This window comes from Colletotrichum tamarilloi, assembly GCF_030869305.1.
Source record: "Colletotrichum tamarilloi strain Tom-12 chromosome Unknown Scaffold_5.1, whole genome shotgun sequence".
Classification (NCBI taxonomy): Eukaryota; Fungi; Ascomycota; class Sordariomycetes; order Glomerellales; family Glomerellaceae; genus Colletotrichum; species Colletotrichum tamarilloi.
The window spans coordinates 715,316-732,447 of record NW_026849388.1 but is presented as its reverse complement, the minus strand read 5'-3'; the positions used below and the strand labels follow the sequence as shown (position 1 = coordinate 732,447).

Below are 17,132 nucleotides of genomic sequence, written 5' to 3'. Positions count from 1 at the left end.
CAAATCAACCGGGGGCGTCTGAAGAGTTGAACGTTGTGTCAGCAGGGAATAAGCTTCAATTTGGATTGTACATATTAAAGGGTCTGCACCTTTTTCCTGGTCCATGGTCCCGACACCAACCCGATTTAGCCTTTTATTGTAATCGAACACCGGCCTGCCGCTTCGCCGATGATGAGTTCATGTTTGCGTTCTCGCTCGCGTCAAACGTCGGCTTGGCCTCGCGTCGCTTCTCCTCCTCAATCTTCTTCAGCAACTTGTCGGTCTTGCCCTTGCCGCTGCCCTTGCCATGGAACTGGTGACTCATGTGCTTGAAGGCTTCCTTCTGGTCGAGAGATCTGCCGTGATCGTCCACGTACTTGAGCTCCACGTTGGGCTTGTAGTGCTTCTTGAAAAGCTCGTCGACGACGCGTGATTGCTGCAGTTCGCGATGGGCGTTTGCTTGTCGAGCGCGCTCCTCTCTGTCCCTAACAGACATGGAATCCAGTCGGCCGCTGTTTCTGTCGCGCTCTCGCTGGTACTTGGCTCGGTCTTCTTGCTCCCTCTCGAGACGTCTCTTTTCTGCCAAAAATTCGGCCTTTTGGCGTTCGCTCATGTTTCGCTCCGCACCATGAGAGTCTTTGATAAGACCACGCTCTCTGAGTAGTGCTAGAGCTGAACCCATACCGGTGTTGAGTGACTTCTCTTCATCCACTCCCGTCGCTGCAATCTCTGCAGATGTCTCTCGAGCTCTATCCTCGGGAATTTCATAGGCATCGTCGCCCATCGGGTGATCTTCATCGTCGTCGTCGTCGGCGCCCATGGCTGTTACAGGCTCTACTGAAGTGGACTTTGGCCTCTTTGTTTTGCGCTCCTCCTCCTCTTCAGGCTTCTTCAGATTGGACACGAACTCGGAAATTTCATCAATCACTACACCGCCATTGAGAGCCTCATTGTCCGGCTCATCTACTTGTTCTTTGAGTTGCCGAGCAATGTCCTCGGGCCGGTTCTTCTTCCGCCTCTTTAATGCGCTCTTTCGCTGGATGGCAAGGGAAGCCTGCAAATCGTCGTCATCAACAAAATTGTCGTCCTCCACTTTGCGTTTCTTCTTGCTGATAACCGCGCCGGAGTCTACGTCCATCTCGTTGTCGTCCGCCGGTATCGCATCAAGGGGGAAGATGTCGTCCTCATCAATAGGCTTCTGCCTTGTTGACTTGTTCTTCTTCTTCTTCGGCTTCTTCACCTTAATCTCTGAGATGTCAAGGTAATCTGAAGTAGGTGCGTCTTCTGGATAGAGGGTTAGCGACGTCCCATTATGATCATGTTTAGTTAGGCAATACTTACGCATGACATCGAGATCAATGTTTTGCAACTTTTTGACCTTTTCTGGTGCTCCAAGAATATCTCCCAACTCCGCAATAGCGCCAGACCCATCAAGAGTGAACTTCTTGCCCTTCTTGCCGTAAATTTCTTCGTCGTACTGAGCCAAGATGCCGCGTTCACCATCCTCATCTGCCGCAGCAAAGACGTCGTATGCTGGCTTTTTCTTCTTCAGGTCTAGCCTCTCTTGCAATTGCTCTCTGGCTCTTACGTCCATATTCTCAAGCTCATCGCCCTCTTCTTCGTTCTGGTCGATGGTCGAGTCCTTCAGGGTCAAAATCTGTTCATCGCCGTCGAGAAAGTTGTCCAATTCGTGCGCGACCTTGACTCCAGCAAGGTCTTTCGAAGTGTACTCGACTGCCGCGAGCGCAGCTGCTTCAGCTGCCGCCTGTTCCTCCTCCAACTTCCTAGCCTTCTCGATGGCCTTTTGTCGCTTCTTCTGCGCTTTCAACCATGCCTTTGCGTCCACGTCGTTTTCGTCAGCTTCGCCGAGACCCTTGCCATCCAAGATTGCATTGCGCTGCGCAGCTTCTCTTTCCCTTTTCGCTGCGGCGGCTCGCTCTTCTCGTTTGCGCTTGGCGGCTTCGGCGTCGCGAACCTTTTGGTAGTTGTCGTATGCTTGCGCCTGACGTCCTTCGAGTGTCGCAGACGCATCTTCTTCTTCCGATGCAGAATCGTCGTGCTGTGTTTCGGCTGGGGCGGCACCAGGGACCGGCAATGGCTTCATGCCCAGCGAAACGCGAATGCGATTCGTCTCTTCGATGGTCGCGGCGTCCATCTTGGCTGTAACTTGCGTCTTAACTATTTCTGGAAATAGGTGCGTCCGTTTCGTTGTGCAGCGTTGAAAAGAGATGCGATTTCGCCAGTCGACGCGATGGTGAGTCGAGGGCTGCGGACGAAGAAAGTACTATGGAGCATCGACGGAATGGAAGCTGGAGTTGCAAGTGCGATTCCGATAAGGATACCTTACCAGGCGTCAAACTTCGTGGCCAACCGGAAAAAGCATGCGGCTCACCAACACTTTGCCAGGCCCCCAGGCTCATCAGGGTCGTTCTCCACCGCCAACGACCTGTGCTTAGCTAATCGTCCGAGGTGGGTCTCTGATTTTTACTACATAGCGCAGCCTTGCGAAAATTCTCTTCTCTTTTTCTTTTCCTTCTTCAACAAACACGGGCCTGTGCCCAGAATTCCTCTGCTCCTACGGGAGTCAGGGTCGAGTTCTGCGGCAGCTCGATCATCCAAGGAGCCATCAAATTTCATGATGTCAATCTTCCGATCGACAGGTTCAAGAGTGACCGGTCTTGAGGCAGCCATGTTCGCCGTCAAAAGCTTGAGCGTGGTGTAATCTTGTACTGGGGACGTCATATTCCTACCCCTTTTGCCGAGATCGTCGATCTATGAGGTTAGGGAAAACCATGACTTGCCCACAAACTTTGACCCTGGAAAACTCCTAGTCTTCTCCGCGTAAATTTTGCTGAAGAAATTTCACTATCTCGAGCGCGTAAAGTGGTAGCTTCCATCCGGATTTTGCCCCGCGACTGCGGCGCGTCAGGCTCAAGGCAGCTTCATGTGAGAAGGGAAAATCGCACTTGCCTGAAACTGGCAACCATCTCGCAATAACAGTCTTCGCGGACCATCTAAAACCGAGTTGCGGGCATTTCTTTTGTGCCTAGACTATAGACCACTTTTGAAGATGCTGTTACCAGGTTTTACATGAAATATCCCATATCTAGTACCATTCTTACCTAAGAAGACATGTGAAAGACCTGCGGACAAAAGTCGATAGACGAGCCACGATTTTCTCCACGGGCTCTTTCTCGGCGCATCCCGTACCTGGCGCTGTCATCTCAAGCTTGCGCTGTCCGACGATGCATACTGCTCCTGCATCTTGGTGCCCACCCTCTCGCTTCTCAAGGCCATCAGAGTTTGTCGGTTACGGCGCAGAGTCCCCGTTCTGGATATCCCGGCCGGCCGTGTCAACGGGGCCAAGTTGGCCAACATGTGGGATGGCCGGTGCGGGGTGCAGCCGTGTGATCTGGGGTAGCTATTGGCATGGCTAACTCTCTCTCGTCCGGCCCGATATCAACAGGAGACTCCGCCGTAACATCGTTACACTTCATACAGCTTGGTCGACGCTACTGCACGGCAGCAAATGAGCAAGCTGTAAGAAGGACATTTCGGCCTCGAGGGAGAAGGAGTTTCCGCATTGATGATGTCGACTTGATGGCATCACACCACCAGCAAGCGCAGGTGGGTGAGGAAGCATCGCATGCCCAGCTTCTAAATGCCGATGAGACATGAGGCTGGCTCAGACGGGACAACAACAACAACGACAGTTGTTACTCGCCTCTCCTTTCAAATGACCTAAAGCATCGCTCTCTTTCTCAGGTTCGTCCAATTACGAGGAGCGTATGTTCCAGACAAAGGCCGCTCCCACTCCAATACGCATTAAGCATCAGCAGTGCAAGCCATCCAATGTCTTAGTCGTTCGATCAAGCCTAAGCCTCGGGAAGGAGTGTGCGGGGAACGCTTAAACCTCCTCCTCCACTACCCCTCGACCCCAACCCCCATGAGTCCTCCTGAAGTTCATCATAGCCACCAATAACACCCCGCAGTTCCTGGCGGAAAGGACCGAACGACAAGGTTGTCTGATCTCCTTGGCCTTGCCGACGACATCACTCAACCCCTGTCTGCTATCCTTGCTGCCTTCCTGAGGTGGCCTTCTGATTATACAGCCAACTTGGTCCACGTGCGACCTGTACGGCATCTCCTGAGCTGGGATTATTGTTACCCTTGTCTCACGGCACTGCTGGAGCACTTGTAGCTGCCGGCACTGATACTATTTCCAAAAGAACTCCAAAGTGAGAGTGAGGACGACGAGAGGTGGGATCGTAGGCTTGTACTCCAGAACCGGGCGGGCTTGGGGGAGCTATTGAACGGCTCGACCAAAATTCTCTCGCCGTTGTGCCGACATAAGTCCAGCTTCTAGCTCGTGACGAGGGGCATCTTGGATGTTCGTGAGACTAATGCAGGCCAGCTTGACAGCTCGGTGATACTCCAGCATTCGGGCCTTCGAGGCACATCAAAGCAACCCACCCCGAACACACCCCCTGCCCTACCGCTTCTTCGTGCCTCGCGAAGAAGTATATAATCATCATGGTTTACCTGCAACATGTCATGTCAGGAAGCCTGGCACACAACACCACAGAGCGTCTTACACAGCCCATCATGAAGCTTCTCACTTCCGCTCTTCTGCTTGGGTCACTCGCCACCCAAACGATCTTTGGCTATCCCGGCGGCCAATTTGTCAAGAGGGACGTCGACTCCTTCATTGCCACTGAGACTCCCATAGCCCTTGCGCAGCTGCTCTGCAATATTGGCCCTAACGGTTGCCATGCTCAGGGCGTCAGCTCTGGCATCGTTATTGCTTCTCCGGACAAGACCGACCCACCGTGTAAGTTCCCTAACTTCTGTTGGTGACACGCTTCAAGCGGGGAAACGAGCGGAGGAGCAAATTCACCGACTTGTTCTCCGAGGCAAACATGGCACCTCGATTCAGGGACTTTAGCTAACGTACCAAAGATTTCTACACGTGGACTAGAGGTAAATGCAATCTACCGGTGGTTCCACTGCAGAAACTGACAGGCCCGCAGATGCTGGTCTCGTCTTCAAGGCTGTGGTAGACATATTCACCAACAGCTACGATGCAAACCTTCAGACCAATATTCAGAACTACATCGCCTCTCAAGCTCGTCTCCAGGGAGTTTCGAACCCTTCCGGAGGCTTGGGTGATGGTGCCGGCCTTGGCGAGCCCAAGTTCGAAGTAAACTTGGCCCCCTTCACGGGTGCTTGGGGTATATTGGAAATTTGCCACTGGATTTGAGGAGCATACTAATATTGACTTAGGACGACCTCAGAGAGATGGTCCGGCGCTGCGAGCCATTGCCATTATCGGTTACGCGAAATGGCTCGTATCAAACGGCTACTCGTCTACTGCCTCATCCGTCTTGTGGCCGGTGATCCGCAATGACTTGGCATATGTTGCTCAGTACTGGTAAGAAGACTAGATTACAAGTGGTTATGAGCATCTCTAACTTGTCTCTAGGAACCAGACTGGTTTTGATCTGTGGGAGGAGGTCCAGGGAAGCTCTTTCTTCACCGTCGCCAGCCAACATCGCGGTGAGTTCACCTCAATACATGATGAACAGTCATCAAGACTAACTCAAGAATCCAGCTCTTGTTGAGGGCAGCGCGTTGGCCCGGTCTCTTGGACAGTCTTGCGCTGCTTGTGATGCCGTGGCTCCCCAAGTCCTGTGTTTCTTGGGCAGATTCTGGAACCCTTCGGGCAACTTCATGGTTGCAAACAGTGAGTTCATGAGCACAATCGTATTTACCTCTCAGTGAACCACGCAGTCTAACACCCTCAAGTCAACGGAAACGGAAGATCTGGCCGTGATGCCAACGTCATCCTCGCCTCCATTCACAACTTCGACCCGGCCGCAGCCTGCGACGCAGCGACTTTCCAGCCTTGCAGTGACAAAGCCCTTGCCAGCCACAAGGTCGTCGTAGATTCCTTCCGTTCCATTTACGCAATCAACAACGGTATCGCCCAATCCGCCGCCGTCGCAGTCGGCAGATACCCCGAAGACAGCTACTACAACGGGAACCCATGGTACCTCAACACCCTGGCCGCCGCCGAGCAGCTCTACGACGCCCTCTACGTCTGGAAGCAGCAAGGGTCCATCATCGTCACCCAGACGTCACTGGCCTTCTTCCGAGACCGTGATGGCTCCGTAGCACCCGGGACGTACGCCTCCGGGTCATCAACCTACAACTCGCTCATCAGCACCGTCAGCGCCTACGCGGACGGTTTCATGAACGTTGTCGCGACCTACGCCCAGTCCAATGGCTCGCTCGCCGAGCAGTTCTCTCGCAGCAACGGCCAGCCCCTTTCGGCGGACGATCTTACCTGGTCTTACGCAGCCTTCCTTACAGCCGCCCAGCGCCGCGCCAATGTCATCCCCAAGGGCTGGGTCGGCTCTGCCACCTCGGTCCCGGGTACATGCCAGGCTACCTCCATCGCCGGCTCGTACTCCAGCGCCACGGCGACGTCGTTCCCTGCCAACCAGACTCCTGGTGGAGGAGGCGGATCACCCACGGGAACTACCACGGGGGCTACGCCAACCGCAACGGGATGCCCTATTGCCAGCTCCGTGCTCGTTACTTTCAACGCCCGGGTCGTGACGCAGTTTGGCCAGACGATCAAGTTGGTGGGTAGCACCGCCGCCCTCGGAAGCTGGAACCCGAGCAATGCCATCGCTTTGAGTGCTTCGGGATACACTTCGGCCAACCCCATCTGGACTGTGACCATTGAGTTGCCGGCTGGTACGACGTTCCAGTACAAGTACATCAATGTTGCCAGCGGTGGTGCCGTCACTTGGGAGAGTGACCCCAACCGCAGCTACACAGTCCCGTCAACCTGCTCGTCGACGGCTACGAAGTCTGACACCTGGCAAGGATAGTTATATTGGAATGCCTCGGTGGTTCACAGTCTTTGACAAGAGCTGCTTGGAGCTGTTTCAAAACACCCTAGGGAAAGGGGTGAAGTACATACGCTTATCTTCTTGCACATATTAGTCTTGAATCTTTAGTTCAATGTCTCATGAAATCTCGTTGGTCTTTTAAACCTTCTCAGAAGCACGCTTCTCCAACTCCGTGATGATAGTGTCAACAGTCCACTCCAGAGTAGTCTCCATATCAATATCCAGTCCCTTGCCAAGCTGTGCCTTGATGTTCTTCTCACTTAGTACCTCCGCATTCAACTTTCCTTCGACATCTCCATGCTCAAAAAGCCACGAGTGAGACTCGACATAATTAGGCCAGACAATCTTGTCCACGTACCCGGGAGGGTCTTGCCAGAATCCCTCTAGTGTGACATACCCATCGCGGGCCTCGCGCCGCTGCGTCGCCTTGGCGCGGCTCACGAGAAGGAACAGCTTGATGTCTATAAGCTCCATGGTTGTCTCCATTTCCTTGCAGTAGAGGAGAAAGCCGTCAAAGAGACAGACATTGAGCTTGCCCTCGGTGAAGATGGCGTGTCCTGGCTTGCCGGGCTGGAGCCAGGCTTCGACTTTTGCTTTCATGGCGGCGATCTTCTCAGTCGAGACTGGGCATTTTCCGACGGAATTTTGGTCTTCTTTCGAGTCTACAAAGGGCTGGTGAGGGCATTGTGTGAGAAGCATGGATGGAATTGTACTATCCGAGTGCAACTTACCGGGAAAGTGCCATTCTCACGGATGTGAATGAGGGCTTTTTCCATATCAGGGATAGATATGGACTCAGGACAGTCCCAGTCCAAGAGACCATTCTTACTTGGTAGTCTATTGGGGATGTAAGCAAGATATAACCAATACCATGATCCACAGGGACTTACTCGGATTCGGCTTTGTAGAAATCGTCCTCATGGAGAATAAAGGTACTGGGGAAAATATCTCTCAATAGACGGGCGAGTGTCGTCTTCCCGCTGGAAGAGCAGCCGCTCAAACCAACGATTACGGCATTCTTCCCCGCCATCTTGAAGCTTTATCGTGATGCACCTTGCGGAAGATATATCTGTGAGTCGTGAGCGAGTGTGTCTCTCAGGATAGCAACCTTGTTATGGGTTGCTTTCAGACTTAATGGGGAATACTGACAGAGCGTAAGGTAGACTAGACACGTTTATGAGTCGTTGCCCGTCAGATAGACCGCCAGTTGCTAAACTGTGAAGAAGCGGGAGATAGTCGCAGCCAAGTCTTGATCTGAGATTCCAGCTTGCAGTAGCTTACTATTAGATTGTTAGATCCCCATGGAAGTCAATAAACCCCACCACTATTACCCCTCCCTGGCAGGAAGGTCAGATAGTGGGGGCTCACTCCGCTGAAGGGTCACCGGGAGCGGCGGTCCAGGGGGTTTCAGCCAAACCCAGACAGGCCAAGGCAGGCAAGGCAAGCCCCTGGCGTGCGTCATCCGGCCTGGCGAAGCGCTGTTCGAAAGACCTGGAATTGGGAACTCGACGTCTCCAATTTCATCCATCCAATCCTATCACACAAAAAAGTTGCAGTTCATCCCATCTCACCCGCCCAACTCCTCCATATCGCGGTGACGTTTCTCAGCAATTCTCTCCTTCGACCTTCTGAGCCGACACCAAAACACCTCTACAATCCCGAACAAGCCGCGCTAGAATGGCGGACACAGGCGGCCAGCAGACAGCCGTGGTGCTCTCAACCTCCATCGTCGCCCTCATGACGGGCTTCCTCCTCGGCGTCTACTCGATCCGCGGCTACCTCATCTCCCCCGAACTGCGCTCCGAAGCCCGCGCCAACTTCGACGACCCTGTCGAGAGCGAGGAGTCCGACATCGACGAGGACGACACCGTTCTCGACCACGCGCCCAACTGGGCCAATGGCCTAGATGCCGACCGCCGTGACGGTCTGCGCCAGCGCAAGGGCAATGCTTCCGAGAAGCCCGCCTCTTCCAAGAAGCCCAACCCGGCTGGCACACCGCTGGTGGATAATAATGAGGAGTGCAAGCTCGTCCTCGTCGTCCGGACGGACCTGGGCATGACCAAGGGTATGTTCTTGCTCTTCTCTCACTAAACCCCTGATAATGCGATCCAAAGCTTACCAATCTCTCTCCTTTGTAGGCAAGATGGCAGCGCAAGCCTCGCACGCGACCCTGGCATGCTACAAGTCCCTTTCCAAGATCGCAGCGAAAGACCCCTCATCCCCCGCCGCCAAGATCCTTTCTCGCTGGGAGAATCTCGGCCAGGCCAAGATTGCCGTTCAGATCAAGAACCAGGACGAGATGCTCGAGCTCATGGGCAAGGCGCGCAGCCTTGGTGTCACTTCCGAGGTGATTGCCGACGCCGGCCGGACGCAGATCGAGGCCGGCAGTCTGACTGTTCTGGGCGTTGGCCCTGCGCCCAGAAGCTTGGTTGACCAGATTACGGGACACTTGAAGCTGCTGTAAAGGCGATCAGAGAAATCCAAATGGTTCATCACAAAACAAAAGTTGTTATGGGAATATAGACTCTGGGAACATGCACGAATGAAGCGTAATGGCGTACGGTACATAAAAGTAGGCGAAGGACTGATAGTACTTCACTTTACATGCGGACATGAGATATGTCCTGGAATGATGATCAAAAGCCACGCTGCTTACGCCAATGTTGATGATGTTGGTTCTTGTGACTTGACTCAAATGCCTACCTCATTTGTCTCTGCTGAGAAGCTTGATACAGGAGAAAAAAAAGTCGTACTGGGACTGATGAAGAGAAAACACCCAGAAGTAGACATAGTAGCAGGAAATCTCTTACAGAGAAGATAGAGAGTATAGAGAATATCTTCCAGATTCGGGTATTCATGGTCACTAAGGGAGTAAATGCCTAAAACGCCTTTTTACATGCAGCCAACTCCTCCCGTTCCAACTTTTTGTCAACACTTTTTACAGCCACAATTCCACCTACTCATCATCCGCATTATTCCTTGCGCGCGAACCTCGACAGCACCGGGCCGAGATCAGCCTCTGCCTCTTGGTTCTTGCTCTCCCTCTCCTTCTTGCGCTTCTCCCAGATCTCATCAACCTTCATCCTCTTCTCGTCAATGATGTTCTTCTTCCTCTGCTTGCGCAGGTACTTCTTCAATGCGCCGTTCTTGCCCCTGGCGCGGTTCTTGATCTCCTCCTCGACGGACAGCGGCTTCGCGTCCAGGTCCTTCTCGGCCTTGCGCTGCGCAGCCGAGCGCAGGTCAATGTTGCCGATGAAGTTGGGGTCCAGGGCAATCATCTCGGGCTTGAGCTTGTTCAGCAGGCCCTTGACCTCAGCCTCCTGTCTCTGCTTCTTAGTCTCGAAGGGGTTGACCTCGAGGGCGTCAAAGTTGGCCTCGCCGGCGCCGGGGATGAGGTGCGAGGAGAAGCCCTCGTCGTGGCCCGTGCCGAGGACGTCCTCGAAGGGGCACCACCGCACGCGCTCGACGCGTCTGCCTTCGCCTCCGAGAGCCATGTACGGGCTCTGGATCTTCTCCTGGACGGGTATGTTCTTGTTGAACAGGTCCTTCCAGACGCTGGTCTGTGTGCCCCAACCGACGGCCGTCAGACCCGAGTCGGAGATGGCTACTGAGGATGCGGGTGTTCTTGTAAAGTACTGATTCACTTCTCTGAACATCCTGATGTCCCAGACGGCCATCTTGCAGTCTTGACCGGTGGAGACCATGTATCGACCCTCGCGGTCGACGGCTAGTGATCTTACCGGCCCTCTGTGCGCCAGGAGCTTGACGAGAGGGTCGGTCTGGTTGGGTGACCAGAGAGTGACTGTGCCGTTCTGGTGTCCTACGTGGAATACGGCGTTCCAGGGGTTTTGGGTCATGGCTGTTGGGGGGCCGAGCTTGGTGGGGATCTCGGAGACGATGTCGCCTGTCGAAACATCCTGGTATTTGAGGAAACCTGTTGATGCCTATGGCCATTGTCAGCGAAGCTCAGAAGAGCTTGCATTCGTGATTTCAAAACTTACCACTGTGCCCAGGAGGAAATGGTAGGGGAGGAACTCCATGTGTGTGACCTCCATGTGTTTCCTCAAGCAGTGGATCTCAACACCGTTGTGGTCGTAGATGTAGACATACTTCTTCTGCGCAACAGCGAAGAACTGGTTGTTGTGCAGCCACCGCACATCCCGAATCGTTTCGTTGAGTTGAATCTCGCACCCCAGCTTGCCCTCCCTCCAGTCAAACGTCGCAAGGTGACCTTTCCGTCCCGCGAGCAGCAATTCCCTGCCATTGCGGGTGTATTCGCCGACGTACGGTCCCAGCTCCTCCAGCTTCAGCTCGAACCGCTTCTGCGCCGTCGTGACGGAGACGCCCTCGGTGATCTCATCCTGGCGGACCTTGTACGTCCTCTCGAGCTCCGTCTCGGGCTCGAGGAAGCCGCTGCTGTTCTCGAGTAGGATCTCGGCGTCCTTGGCCTTGATGGTGGCGTCGCGGTACTTGTTCTCGAGCTTGGACAGGTTGGTGCGCAGCTTCTTGTCCTTGATCGATTTCATGTTGACGCTCTTGCCGCGGCCGTACGACTTGTTCGCCTCCTTGAGCCTCCGGATCTTCTCCCGCTCCTCGCGCGGGACGAGGTCGGTGCGGCGCTTCACCTGCACGGCGCCATTGGAGTGCGGGTTGTCCCTCCGCGATATCGTCTGCGTCTCGGGTGTGTCGATATCCATGGTGGGCAAACGGGTGATGAGGTTCGTTTTCGTGGCTTGCAGGTCTGGAGTGCTCGTGGAGTGCCGTCGCGAAGGGTCCCTGCAAAGAAAAAAAAGTTCACTGAGATGCTCAATAGCAGCGACTCGGCCCAAAATTTCTTCGGCTCTTCTGTTATCGGGATCCTGGTTCGAGCGTATCTTATCACCCCAGCCAGAGCCCCGCAGAAACTTTCGGCAAGCCAATGGACGTCTCCAGATAACGCACGCACGAATTCAAAAAAATAGTCGGTCAAAGTACCCCTCCATCCGCATCACAGGCGCAAATCCGTCCAAAAAGTCCAAAAATTGCGCCGTACTCGACCAAGTCTCGACTTCGACTGTGAAAAGTAGAAAAAGAAGCCTCTTTCCAACCTGGCTTCGCTACCCTTTCGTTTCAAGGCTGGGGGAGACGGGAAACCGCCCGCCGCGACCATGAGTCACTCTCACCGACCGACGACCAAAATCACCCACAAGCCCTTCAAGTCCAAGCATGCCTCCAAGGGTGCGCTGAGGGACGCCGCCAAAGGTTCGCCTCTAGATTCTCCCTCACCCAAAATCCGAGGGCAAATTTTTTCGTGGAATTTTCAAACTAATATGTGGTCTGACTAGGCAGACTCCCGGGTGACGAAAAGGGGCAGCGAAAGACACCCCACCAGCAAGTTCTGTCCAAATTTGACCGACGAAACCAGGCCAAGCAGCGCCAGATCGCCAAGCGAAAAGAGAGATTGGAGGAAGCCAGCTTGTTTGTCGGGCGGGATGGAGCACCGCGAATTGTTGCGGTCGTTCCCCTATGCCAGGATGGTGACGCCGCGGTCGCCATCAAGCAGTTGAACGAGAGCGTGGACATCGAGGCCGAAGTGGGGGAGACGCCGTTCAGAGTCTCCGTCGACAGATTCAAGCAGAAGGTCCAGTACATCCCTCTTAAGCGGGACCTGAATGCGGTTTTGGACGCCACCCGGGTCGCCGACTTTGTGGTGGTCATGCTCTCCGCCGACGTTGAGGTCGATGAGCTTGGAGAGCTGATGCTGAGGAGTCTGGAGAGCCAGGGTCTGTCAACCCTCTTCACCGTTGTCTACGGTGTGGACAAGATCGACCAAGCCAAGCATAAGCAGTCCACCCTCGGTTCCCTGAGGTCATACATCACCCACTTCCACCCTGAGCAGGAGAAGCTTTACCAGCTGGAGAACAGACAAGAGTGCGCCAACCTCATGAGGTCGCTCTGCAACACCACACCAAAGGGTGTCAGGTGGCGCGAGGACAGGAGTTGGATGTTGGCCGAGGACATCAAGTTCGCCAGCTCAGGACTTGACTCAACAGTCATCACTGGTGTCGTCAGGGGACGTGGCTTGAAGGCCAACCGCTTGGTTCAGCTGGGCGACTTTGGCACGTTCCAGATTGAGAAGATTACGAGTGCGCCGTTGCCCAAGAAGCTGAAGAGAGGCGAAATGGCCGTGGAGGAGACCGAGACCGAGGAGACTCTTGATACACCTGATGAAGACCAGGATGATCTGGCAGAGCTGGCCCCTGATGCGCCGATGGAAGACGACGAGATGGAAACGACTGAGCCGCCAGAGATCCAGAAGGGTGTGCTTCTCGACGACCACCACTACTTCAACGACGACTACTACGAGGCCGCGGAAGCCAAGACCAGAGTCCCCAAGGGAACGTCCAACTACCAAGCGGCATGGTACCTCGGCGACGACATGTCAGACTCAGGTTCCGACATGGAGGACTTTGAGATGCAGGACGGCGACTCTGAGGAGGATGAGGCCCGCCCCGAGGATGGTCTCGAGGGTGCCGCGCCCAGAGAGCCCACCGAGGGCGCACCTACAACATACGCACAGTCCGAGAAGTTCATCGAGCCGGATGAAGAGGAGGACGCGGCCGGTCTCGCCGCCTACCGCGCGCGCAAGACGGACGAGGTCGAGGACGACAAGGAATTCCCCGACGAGATCGAGCTGCACCCGGGCGTCCTCGCGCGCGAGCGCCTGCAACGGTACAGAGGTCTCAAGAGCCTCAGGACGAGCGAGTGGCTCGAGAGCGAAGACCGGGCCTACGAGCCCGAGGAGTGGCGCAAGCTCCTCCAGATCCCAGACTACCAGGCGTCCCGGTCGCGGTCCACCCGCGAGGCCCTCGTCGGCGGCGTCGCCCCCGGCACCCGCGTCCACGTCTACCTCAAGGGCGTCCCGGCGTCCTTTGAGAAGTCGCACCAGCCCGGCCGGCCGGTGACGCTCTTCTCCCTCCTGCGCCACGAGCAGAAGAAGACGGCCGTCAACTATCTGTTCAACCTGAGCGCCGACCACGACAAGTCCATCAAGGCCAAGGAGGAGCTCATCGTGCAGTGCGGCCCCCGCCGCTTCACCATCAACCCCGTCTTCTCGCAGCCGGGCAACACGCCTAACAACGTGCACAAGTTTGCCAGATACCTCCACCCGGGCCAGTCTGCGGTCGCGACCTTCATGGGTCCCGTCACCTGGGGCGCCGTCCCTGTCCTCTTTTTTAAGCGCACTGAGCCCACATCCGGGGACGCCGAGGGGGATTCTGCCCTCAACCTGAGGCTCGTCGGCACCGGCACCGCCCTGCCGTCGTCTACGAACCGCGTCATCGCCAAGCGCGCCATCCTCACGGGTCACCCGTACCACATCCACAAGAAGATCGTCACCATCCGCTACATGTTCTTCAACCGCGAGGACGTCGAGTGGTTCAAGGCCCTGCCGCTGTGGACCAAGCGCGGCCGCACCGGCTTCATGAAGGAGCCCCTCGGTACCCACGGATACTTCAAGGCGACGTTCGACGCTCGCATCAACCCGCAGGACTCTGTTGGTGTCAGTCTGTATAAGCGCGTGTTCCCGCGCAACGCAGTCCCCTTCGAGGGACCACTCCTCGAGGCGGGCGTCCCGGAGCTGGTTGAGGAGGGTGATGTGATGATGGAGTAAAAAAAAGAAGATATGGGCCATGGGAAAAAACATAAAAGTCAGACATGATGAGATGGAAATGCCAAAAAAGGGGTGCGCCCCGGGAAAAGAATGCATAGATATTAGCAGTAACGTCGGCTATAGATACAGGTCTGATGCCATCCTCCGGAGTTTTTTTGAAAAGAGAGATTCGTTCAACTTTTTTTTTGCATCAACCCTCACTTCTTACATTCGTCCAACGTGCCATCCCACCTATGACCTACCATTGTCCACCTAGTACTCAAGCCTTGAGGCTGTCAAGGCCCTCCGTAGGCCGCGGTCCACCCGCAGCCCTACGGTTCTCCTCGGCACCACTCGCCTTCCACGCGCTAAGCATGAGGTTGACAATGTGATCAACGGCAACATTCTTCTTCACCTGCGCAAACACAGTCGGCCCGCCCTCGCGCATCTTGCGCGCATCCCTCTCCATGACGCCCAGATCCGCGCCCACAATCTCAGCCAGGTCCGTCTTGTTCACAACCAGCAAATCGCTCTGCGTGATGCCCGGGCCGCCCTTGCGCGGGATCTTGTCGCCGCCCGAGACGTCAATGACGTAGATGATATAATCGGCCAGTTCGCGCGAGTAGTTGGCGGCCAGGTTGTCGCCGCCGGACTCGATGAGGAGGAGGTCTGCGTCGAACTCGCGGTGGAGGTCCTCGAGGGCGGCGAGGTTGGCCGAGATGTCCTCGCGCACGGCGGCGTGCGGGCAACCGCCCGTCTCGATGGCGCGGATGCGCGGGGCGGGCAGGGCCTTGTGGCGGGTGAGGAATTCGGCGTCCTCGCGGGTGAAGATGTCGTTTGTGACGGCGGCGATGGAGTACTTTTCGCGGAGGGCAAGGCAGAGGGCGAGCATGAGAGCCGTCTTGCCGGAGCCGACTGGTCTGGGGGTTTTGGGTATTTGTGTTAGCCTTTTTTGTTCGTATTCCGTTGCCATTGGGAATCAATCATGTCCAATTTGATACTGGGCACGCATGCCCAGGGCGCTTCTCGCAAGCCATTTGGAGCCACCCGAATAGGAGAGGATGAGTGGTTTTTGGACCGATCCAGACCTGGAATAGTAAATTAAACTCACCCTCCAATACCAATTGTGAAAGCACGATCGCTCCAGTTTCTGCCCTCGACAATGGGCATCTCACGGCCGAGGTAGCTTCCAGGACCGTCAAGAATCTCGTGGGAGTGGCCGTGCTCCTGGGCGTTGAAGCCGCCCTCGTGGGAGTGCGCGTGGCCATGAGGGCCGTCGTGTGAGTGCTCGTGAGACATGATTGTGTGAGAAAGGTATGAGTCGTGCTTAGATGAGAATTCTCCAAAACCGACTTCACGGTTGTACGAGGAAGGGAGGTTTGTGAAGCTGTGGCTTATATGGAGGAAGCTGTTGAAGAATGGCGGGGTTACGTCTGAGCACTGTCAAGGGATCGCGGGGTCCTGGACTTATCGCCAGCGATAAGATCTCAGCGCGTTGCGCCCGGGCGTAGGAGAGCTGATCCCCCCACGGCCGCCGCCGGCGCACTGAGTGCGGGGACACACCGCTCCGCCGGGTCCGCGAAAAGAGAGACTCCAGTAACGAGACGCAGCACTCGAATAGTACTGACAGATCGATCATCTCTGTCTCTGCAGCTGTTGGTTGTCGCCGTATCGAATGTCAAAAGTCCCACATGGGGTGAGCAGAGAATAGGTATCTCTCCTTGTGAAGCATCTTGTATTCGTGCTGCCGCCCGTCGTACTAGGGGCTGTAGATATGCTCATGCGTGAACCATGCACCAATCCCCTCCAACGCCTAAGATATGCATCGCGAACCATAAATCAACCATCCTATGTTCTCCAGTGTAAGCGCCTTTCACTCAAGCCTTGGCCGGCGAACCACCGCTCCCCTCATCCTTGGGCTTAGGCGGCTTCGGCACCCTCTCATACGCATTCGGGCTAGGCCGCCTCTTCTCGCTCCCCTCGCGACCAGCCTTCCTCCCATGCCCGTGGCCGCTGTGGTCGTGATCGTGGTCGCCGCAGTCGTGGTCATGGTCTCCCCGCTTACCGCTCTTCTTTCCTTTACCCTTACCCTTGTGGTCTCCTGAGGGTACCCTCCTACGCCCGCCGTTGGTGTCCGCCTCCGAGTCGGAAGAGTCGTCAGAGGAGTCCGAGGAGGACTCGTCGCTGGATTCGTCTACGCCTTTGGGGCGGTGGTAGATGCAGCAGACTGTCCAAGGTGCGTTAGTAAGTCATGCATGTGACGGTAAGAGTGGGAGAGAGGGAAGGTCAGCTCACCTTTTGAGCTCTTGCGTCCCAGGCCCTCGTTATCCACCACGTCTTCCGCCCATCGCACCGACTGCCTAGATGGAGCGTGGGCACCTCTCAGCCGTAGGATTGCCTGCGTGCCCGTCCTGCTCTGCGTTTCTGTCTGGGTCTGAGAGGGGCCTGGTGCCGAGCGCTGCGGCAAACGGTCTTGTAAACCCGCCATTGTAGTGAGAAATTCGGTACAGGGAAGTTTTGTGAACGTCGAAGGGTGGGGAGGTTTGTGTGGTCGTGTGGTCGTGTGATGCCGATGCAGTCACTTCTCTTCGCGGGGGCGCTTC

The 17,132-nt window shown here is 55.6% G+C and overlaps 8 protein-coding genes across 8 annotated transcripts; 3 read left to right on the top strand and 5 right to left on the bottom strand.

Annotated features, from left to right (window-relative positions):
• Positions 1-133: 133 nt before the first annotated feature.
• On the bottom strand, positions 134-2,134 carry CTAM01_02358 (SART-1 family protein; the record flags this gene model as incomplete). The annotated part of the gene is made up of 2 exons (XM_060518397.1): positions 134-1,263; positions 1,321-2,134. 2 exons carry the CDS (start codon positions 2,132-2,134, stop codon positions 134-136), a joined length of 1,944 nt encoding a protein of 647 aa, XP_060387030.1.
• A 2,378-nt stretch (positions 2,135-4,512) lies between these two features.
• Positions 4,513-6,878, top strand: CTAM01_02357 (glycosyl hydrolase family 15; the record flags this gene model as incomplete). Its single annotated transcript, XM_060518396.1, has 7 exons — positions 4,513-4,810; positions 4,939-4,959; positions 5,010-5,210; positions 5,263-5,410; positions 5,462-5,535; positions 5,591-5,722; positions 5,785-6,878. 7 exons carry the CDS (start codon positions 4,513-4,515, stop codon positions 6,876-6,878), a joined length of 1,968 nt encoding a protein of 655 aa, XP_060387029.1.
• Positions 6,879-7,037: 159 nt separating this feature from the next.
• On the bottom strand, positions 7,038-7,929 carry CTAM01_02356 (nicotinamide riboside kinase 1; the record flags this gene model as incomplete). Its single annotated transcript, XM_060518395.1, has 3 exons — positions 7,038-7,571; positions 7,631-7,736; positions 7,790-7,929. 3 exons carry the CDS (start codon positions 7,927-7,929, stop codon positions 7,038-7,040), a joined length of 780 nt encoding a protein of 259 aa, XP_060387028.1.
• Positions 7,930-8,576: 647 nt separating this feature from the next.
• On the top strand, positions 8,577-9,363 carry CTAM01_02355 (peptidyl-tRNA hydrolase PTH2; the record flags this gene model as incomplete). The annotated part of the gene is made up of 2 exons (XM_060518394.1): positions 8,577-8,964; positions 9,038-9,363. 2 exons carry the CDS (start codon positions 8,577-8,579, stop codon positions 9,361-9,363), a joined length of 714 nt encoding a protein of 237 aa, XP_060387027.1.
• Positions 9,364-9,871: 508 nt separating this feature from the next.
• Positions 9,872-11,596, bottom strand: CTAM01_02354 (BING4CT domain-containing protein; the record flags this gene model as incomplete). The annotated part of the gene is made up of 2 exons (XM_060518393.1): positions 9,872-10,843; positions 10,901-11,596. 2 exons carry the CDS (start codon positions 11,594-11,596, stop codon positions 9,872-9,874), a joined length of 1,668 nt encoding a protein of 555 aa, XP_060387026.1.
• Positions 11,597-11,817: 221 nt separating this feature from the next.
• On the top strand, positions 11,818-14,550 carry CTAM01_02353 (AARP2CN domain-containing protein; the record flags this gene model as incomplete). Its single annotated transcript, XM_060518392.1, has 3 exons — positions 11,818-11,823; positions 11,966-12,140; positions 12,224-14,550. 3 exons carry the CDS (start codon positions 11,818-11,820, stop codon positions 14,548-14,550), a joined length of 2,508 nt encoding a protein of 835 aa, XP_060387025.1.
• A 259-nt stretch (positions 14,551-14,809) lies between these two features.
• CTAM01_02352 (uncharacterized protein) lies at positions 14,810-15,828 on the bottom strand (the record flags this gene model as incomplete). The annotated part of the gene is made up of 2 exons (XM_060518391.1): positions 14,810-15,449; positions 15,641-15,828. 2 exons carry the CDS (start codon positions 15,826-15,828, stop codon positions 14,810-14,812), a joined length of 828 nt encoding a protein of 275 aa, XP_060387024.1.
• A 578-nt stretch (positions 15,829-16,406) lies between these two features.
• CTAM01_02351 (protein phosphatase inhibitor) lies at positions 16,407-17,017 on the bottom strand (the record flags this gene model as incomplete). The annotated part of the gene is made up of 2 exons (XM_060518390.1): positions 16,407-16,756; positions 16,825-17,017. 2 exons carry the CDS (start codon positions 17,015-17,017, stop codon positions 16,407-16,409), a joined length of 543 nt encoding a protein of 180 aa, XP_060387023.1.
• Between the last annotated feature and the right edge of the window lie 115 nt (positions 17,018-17,132).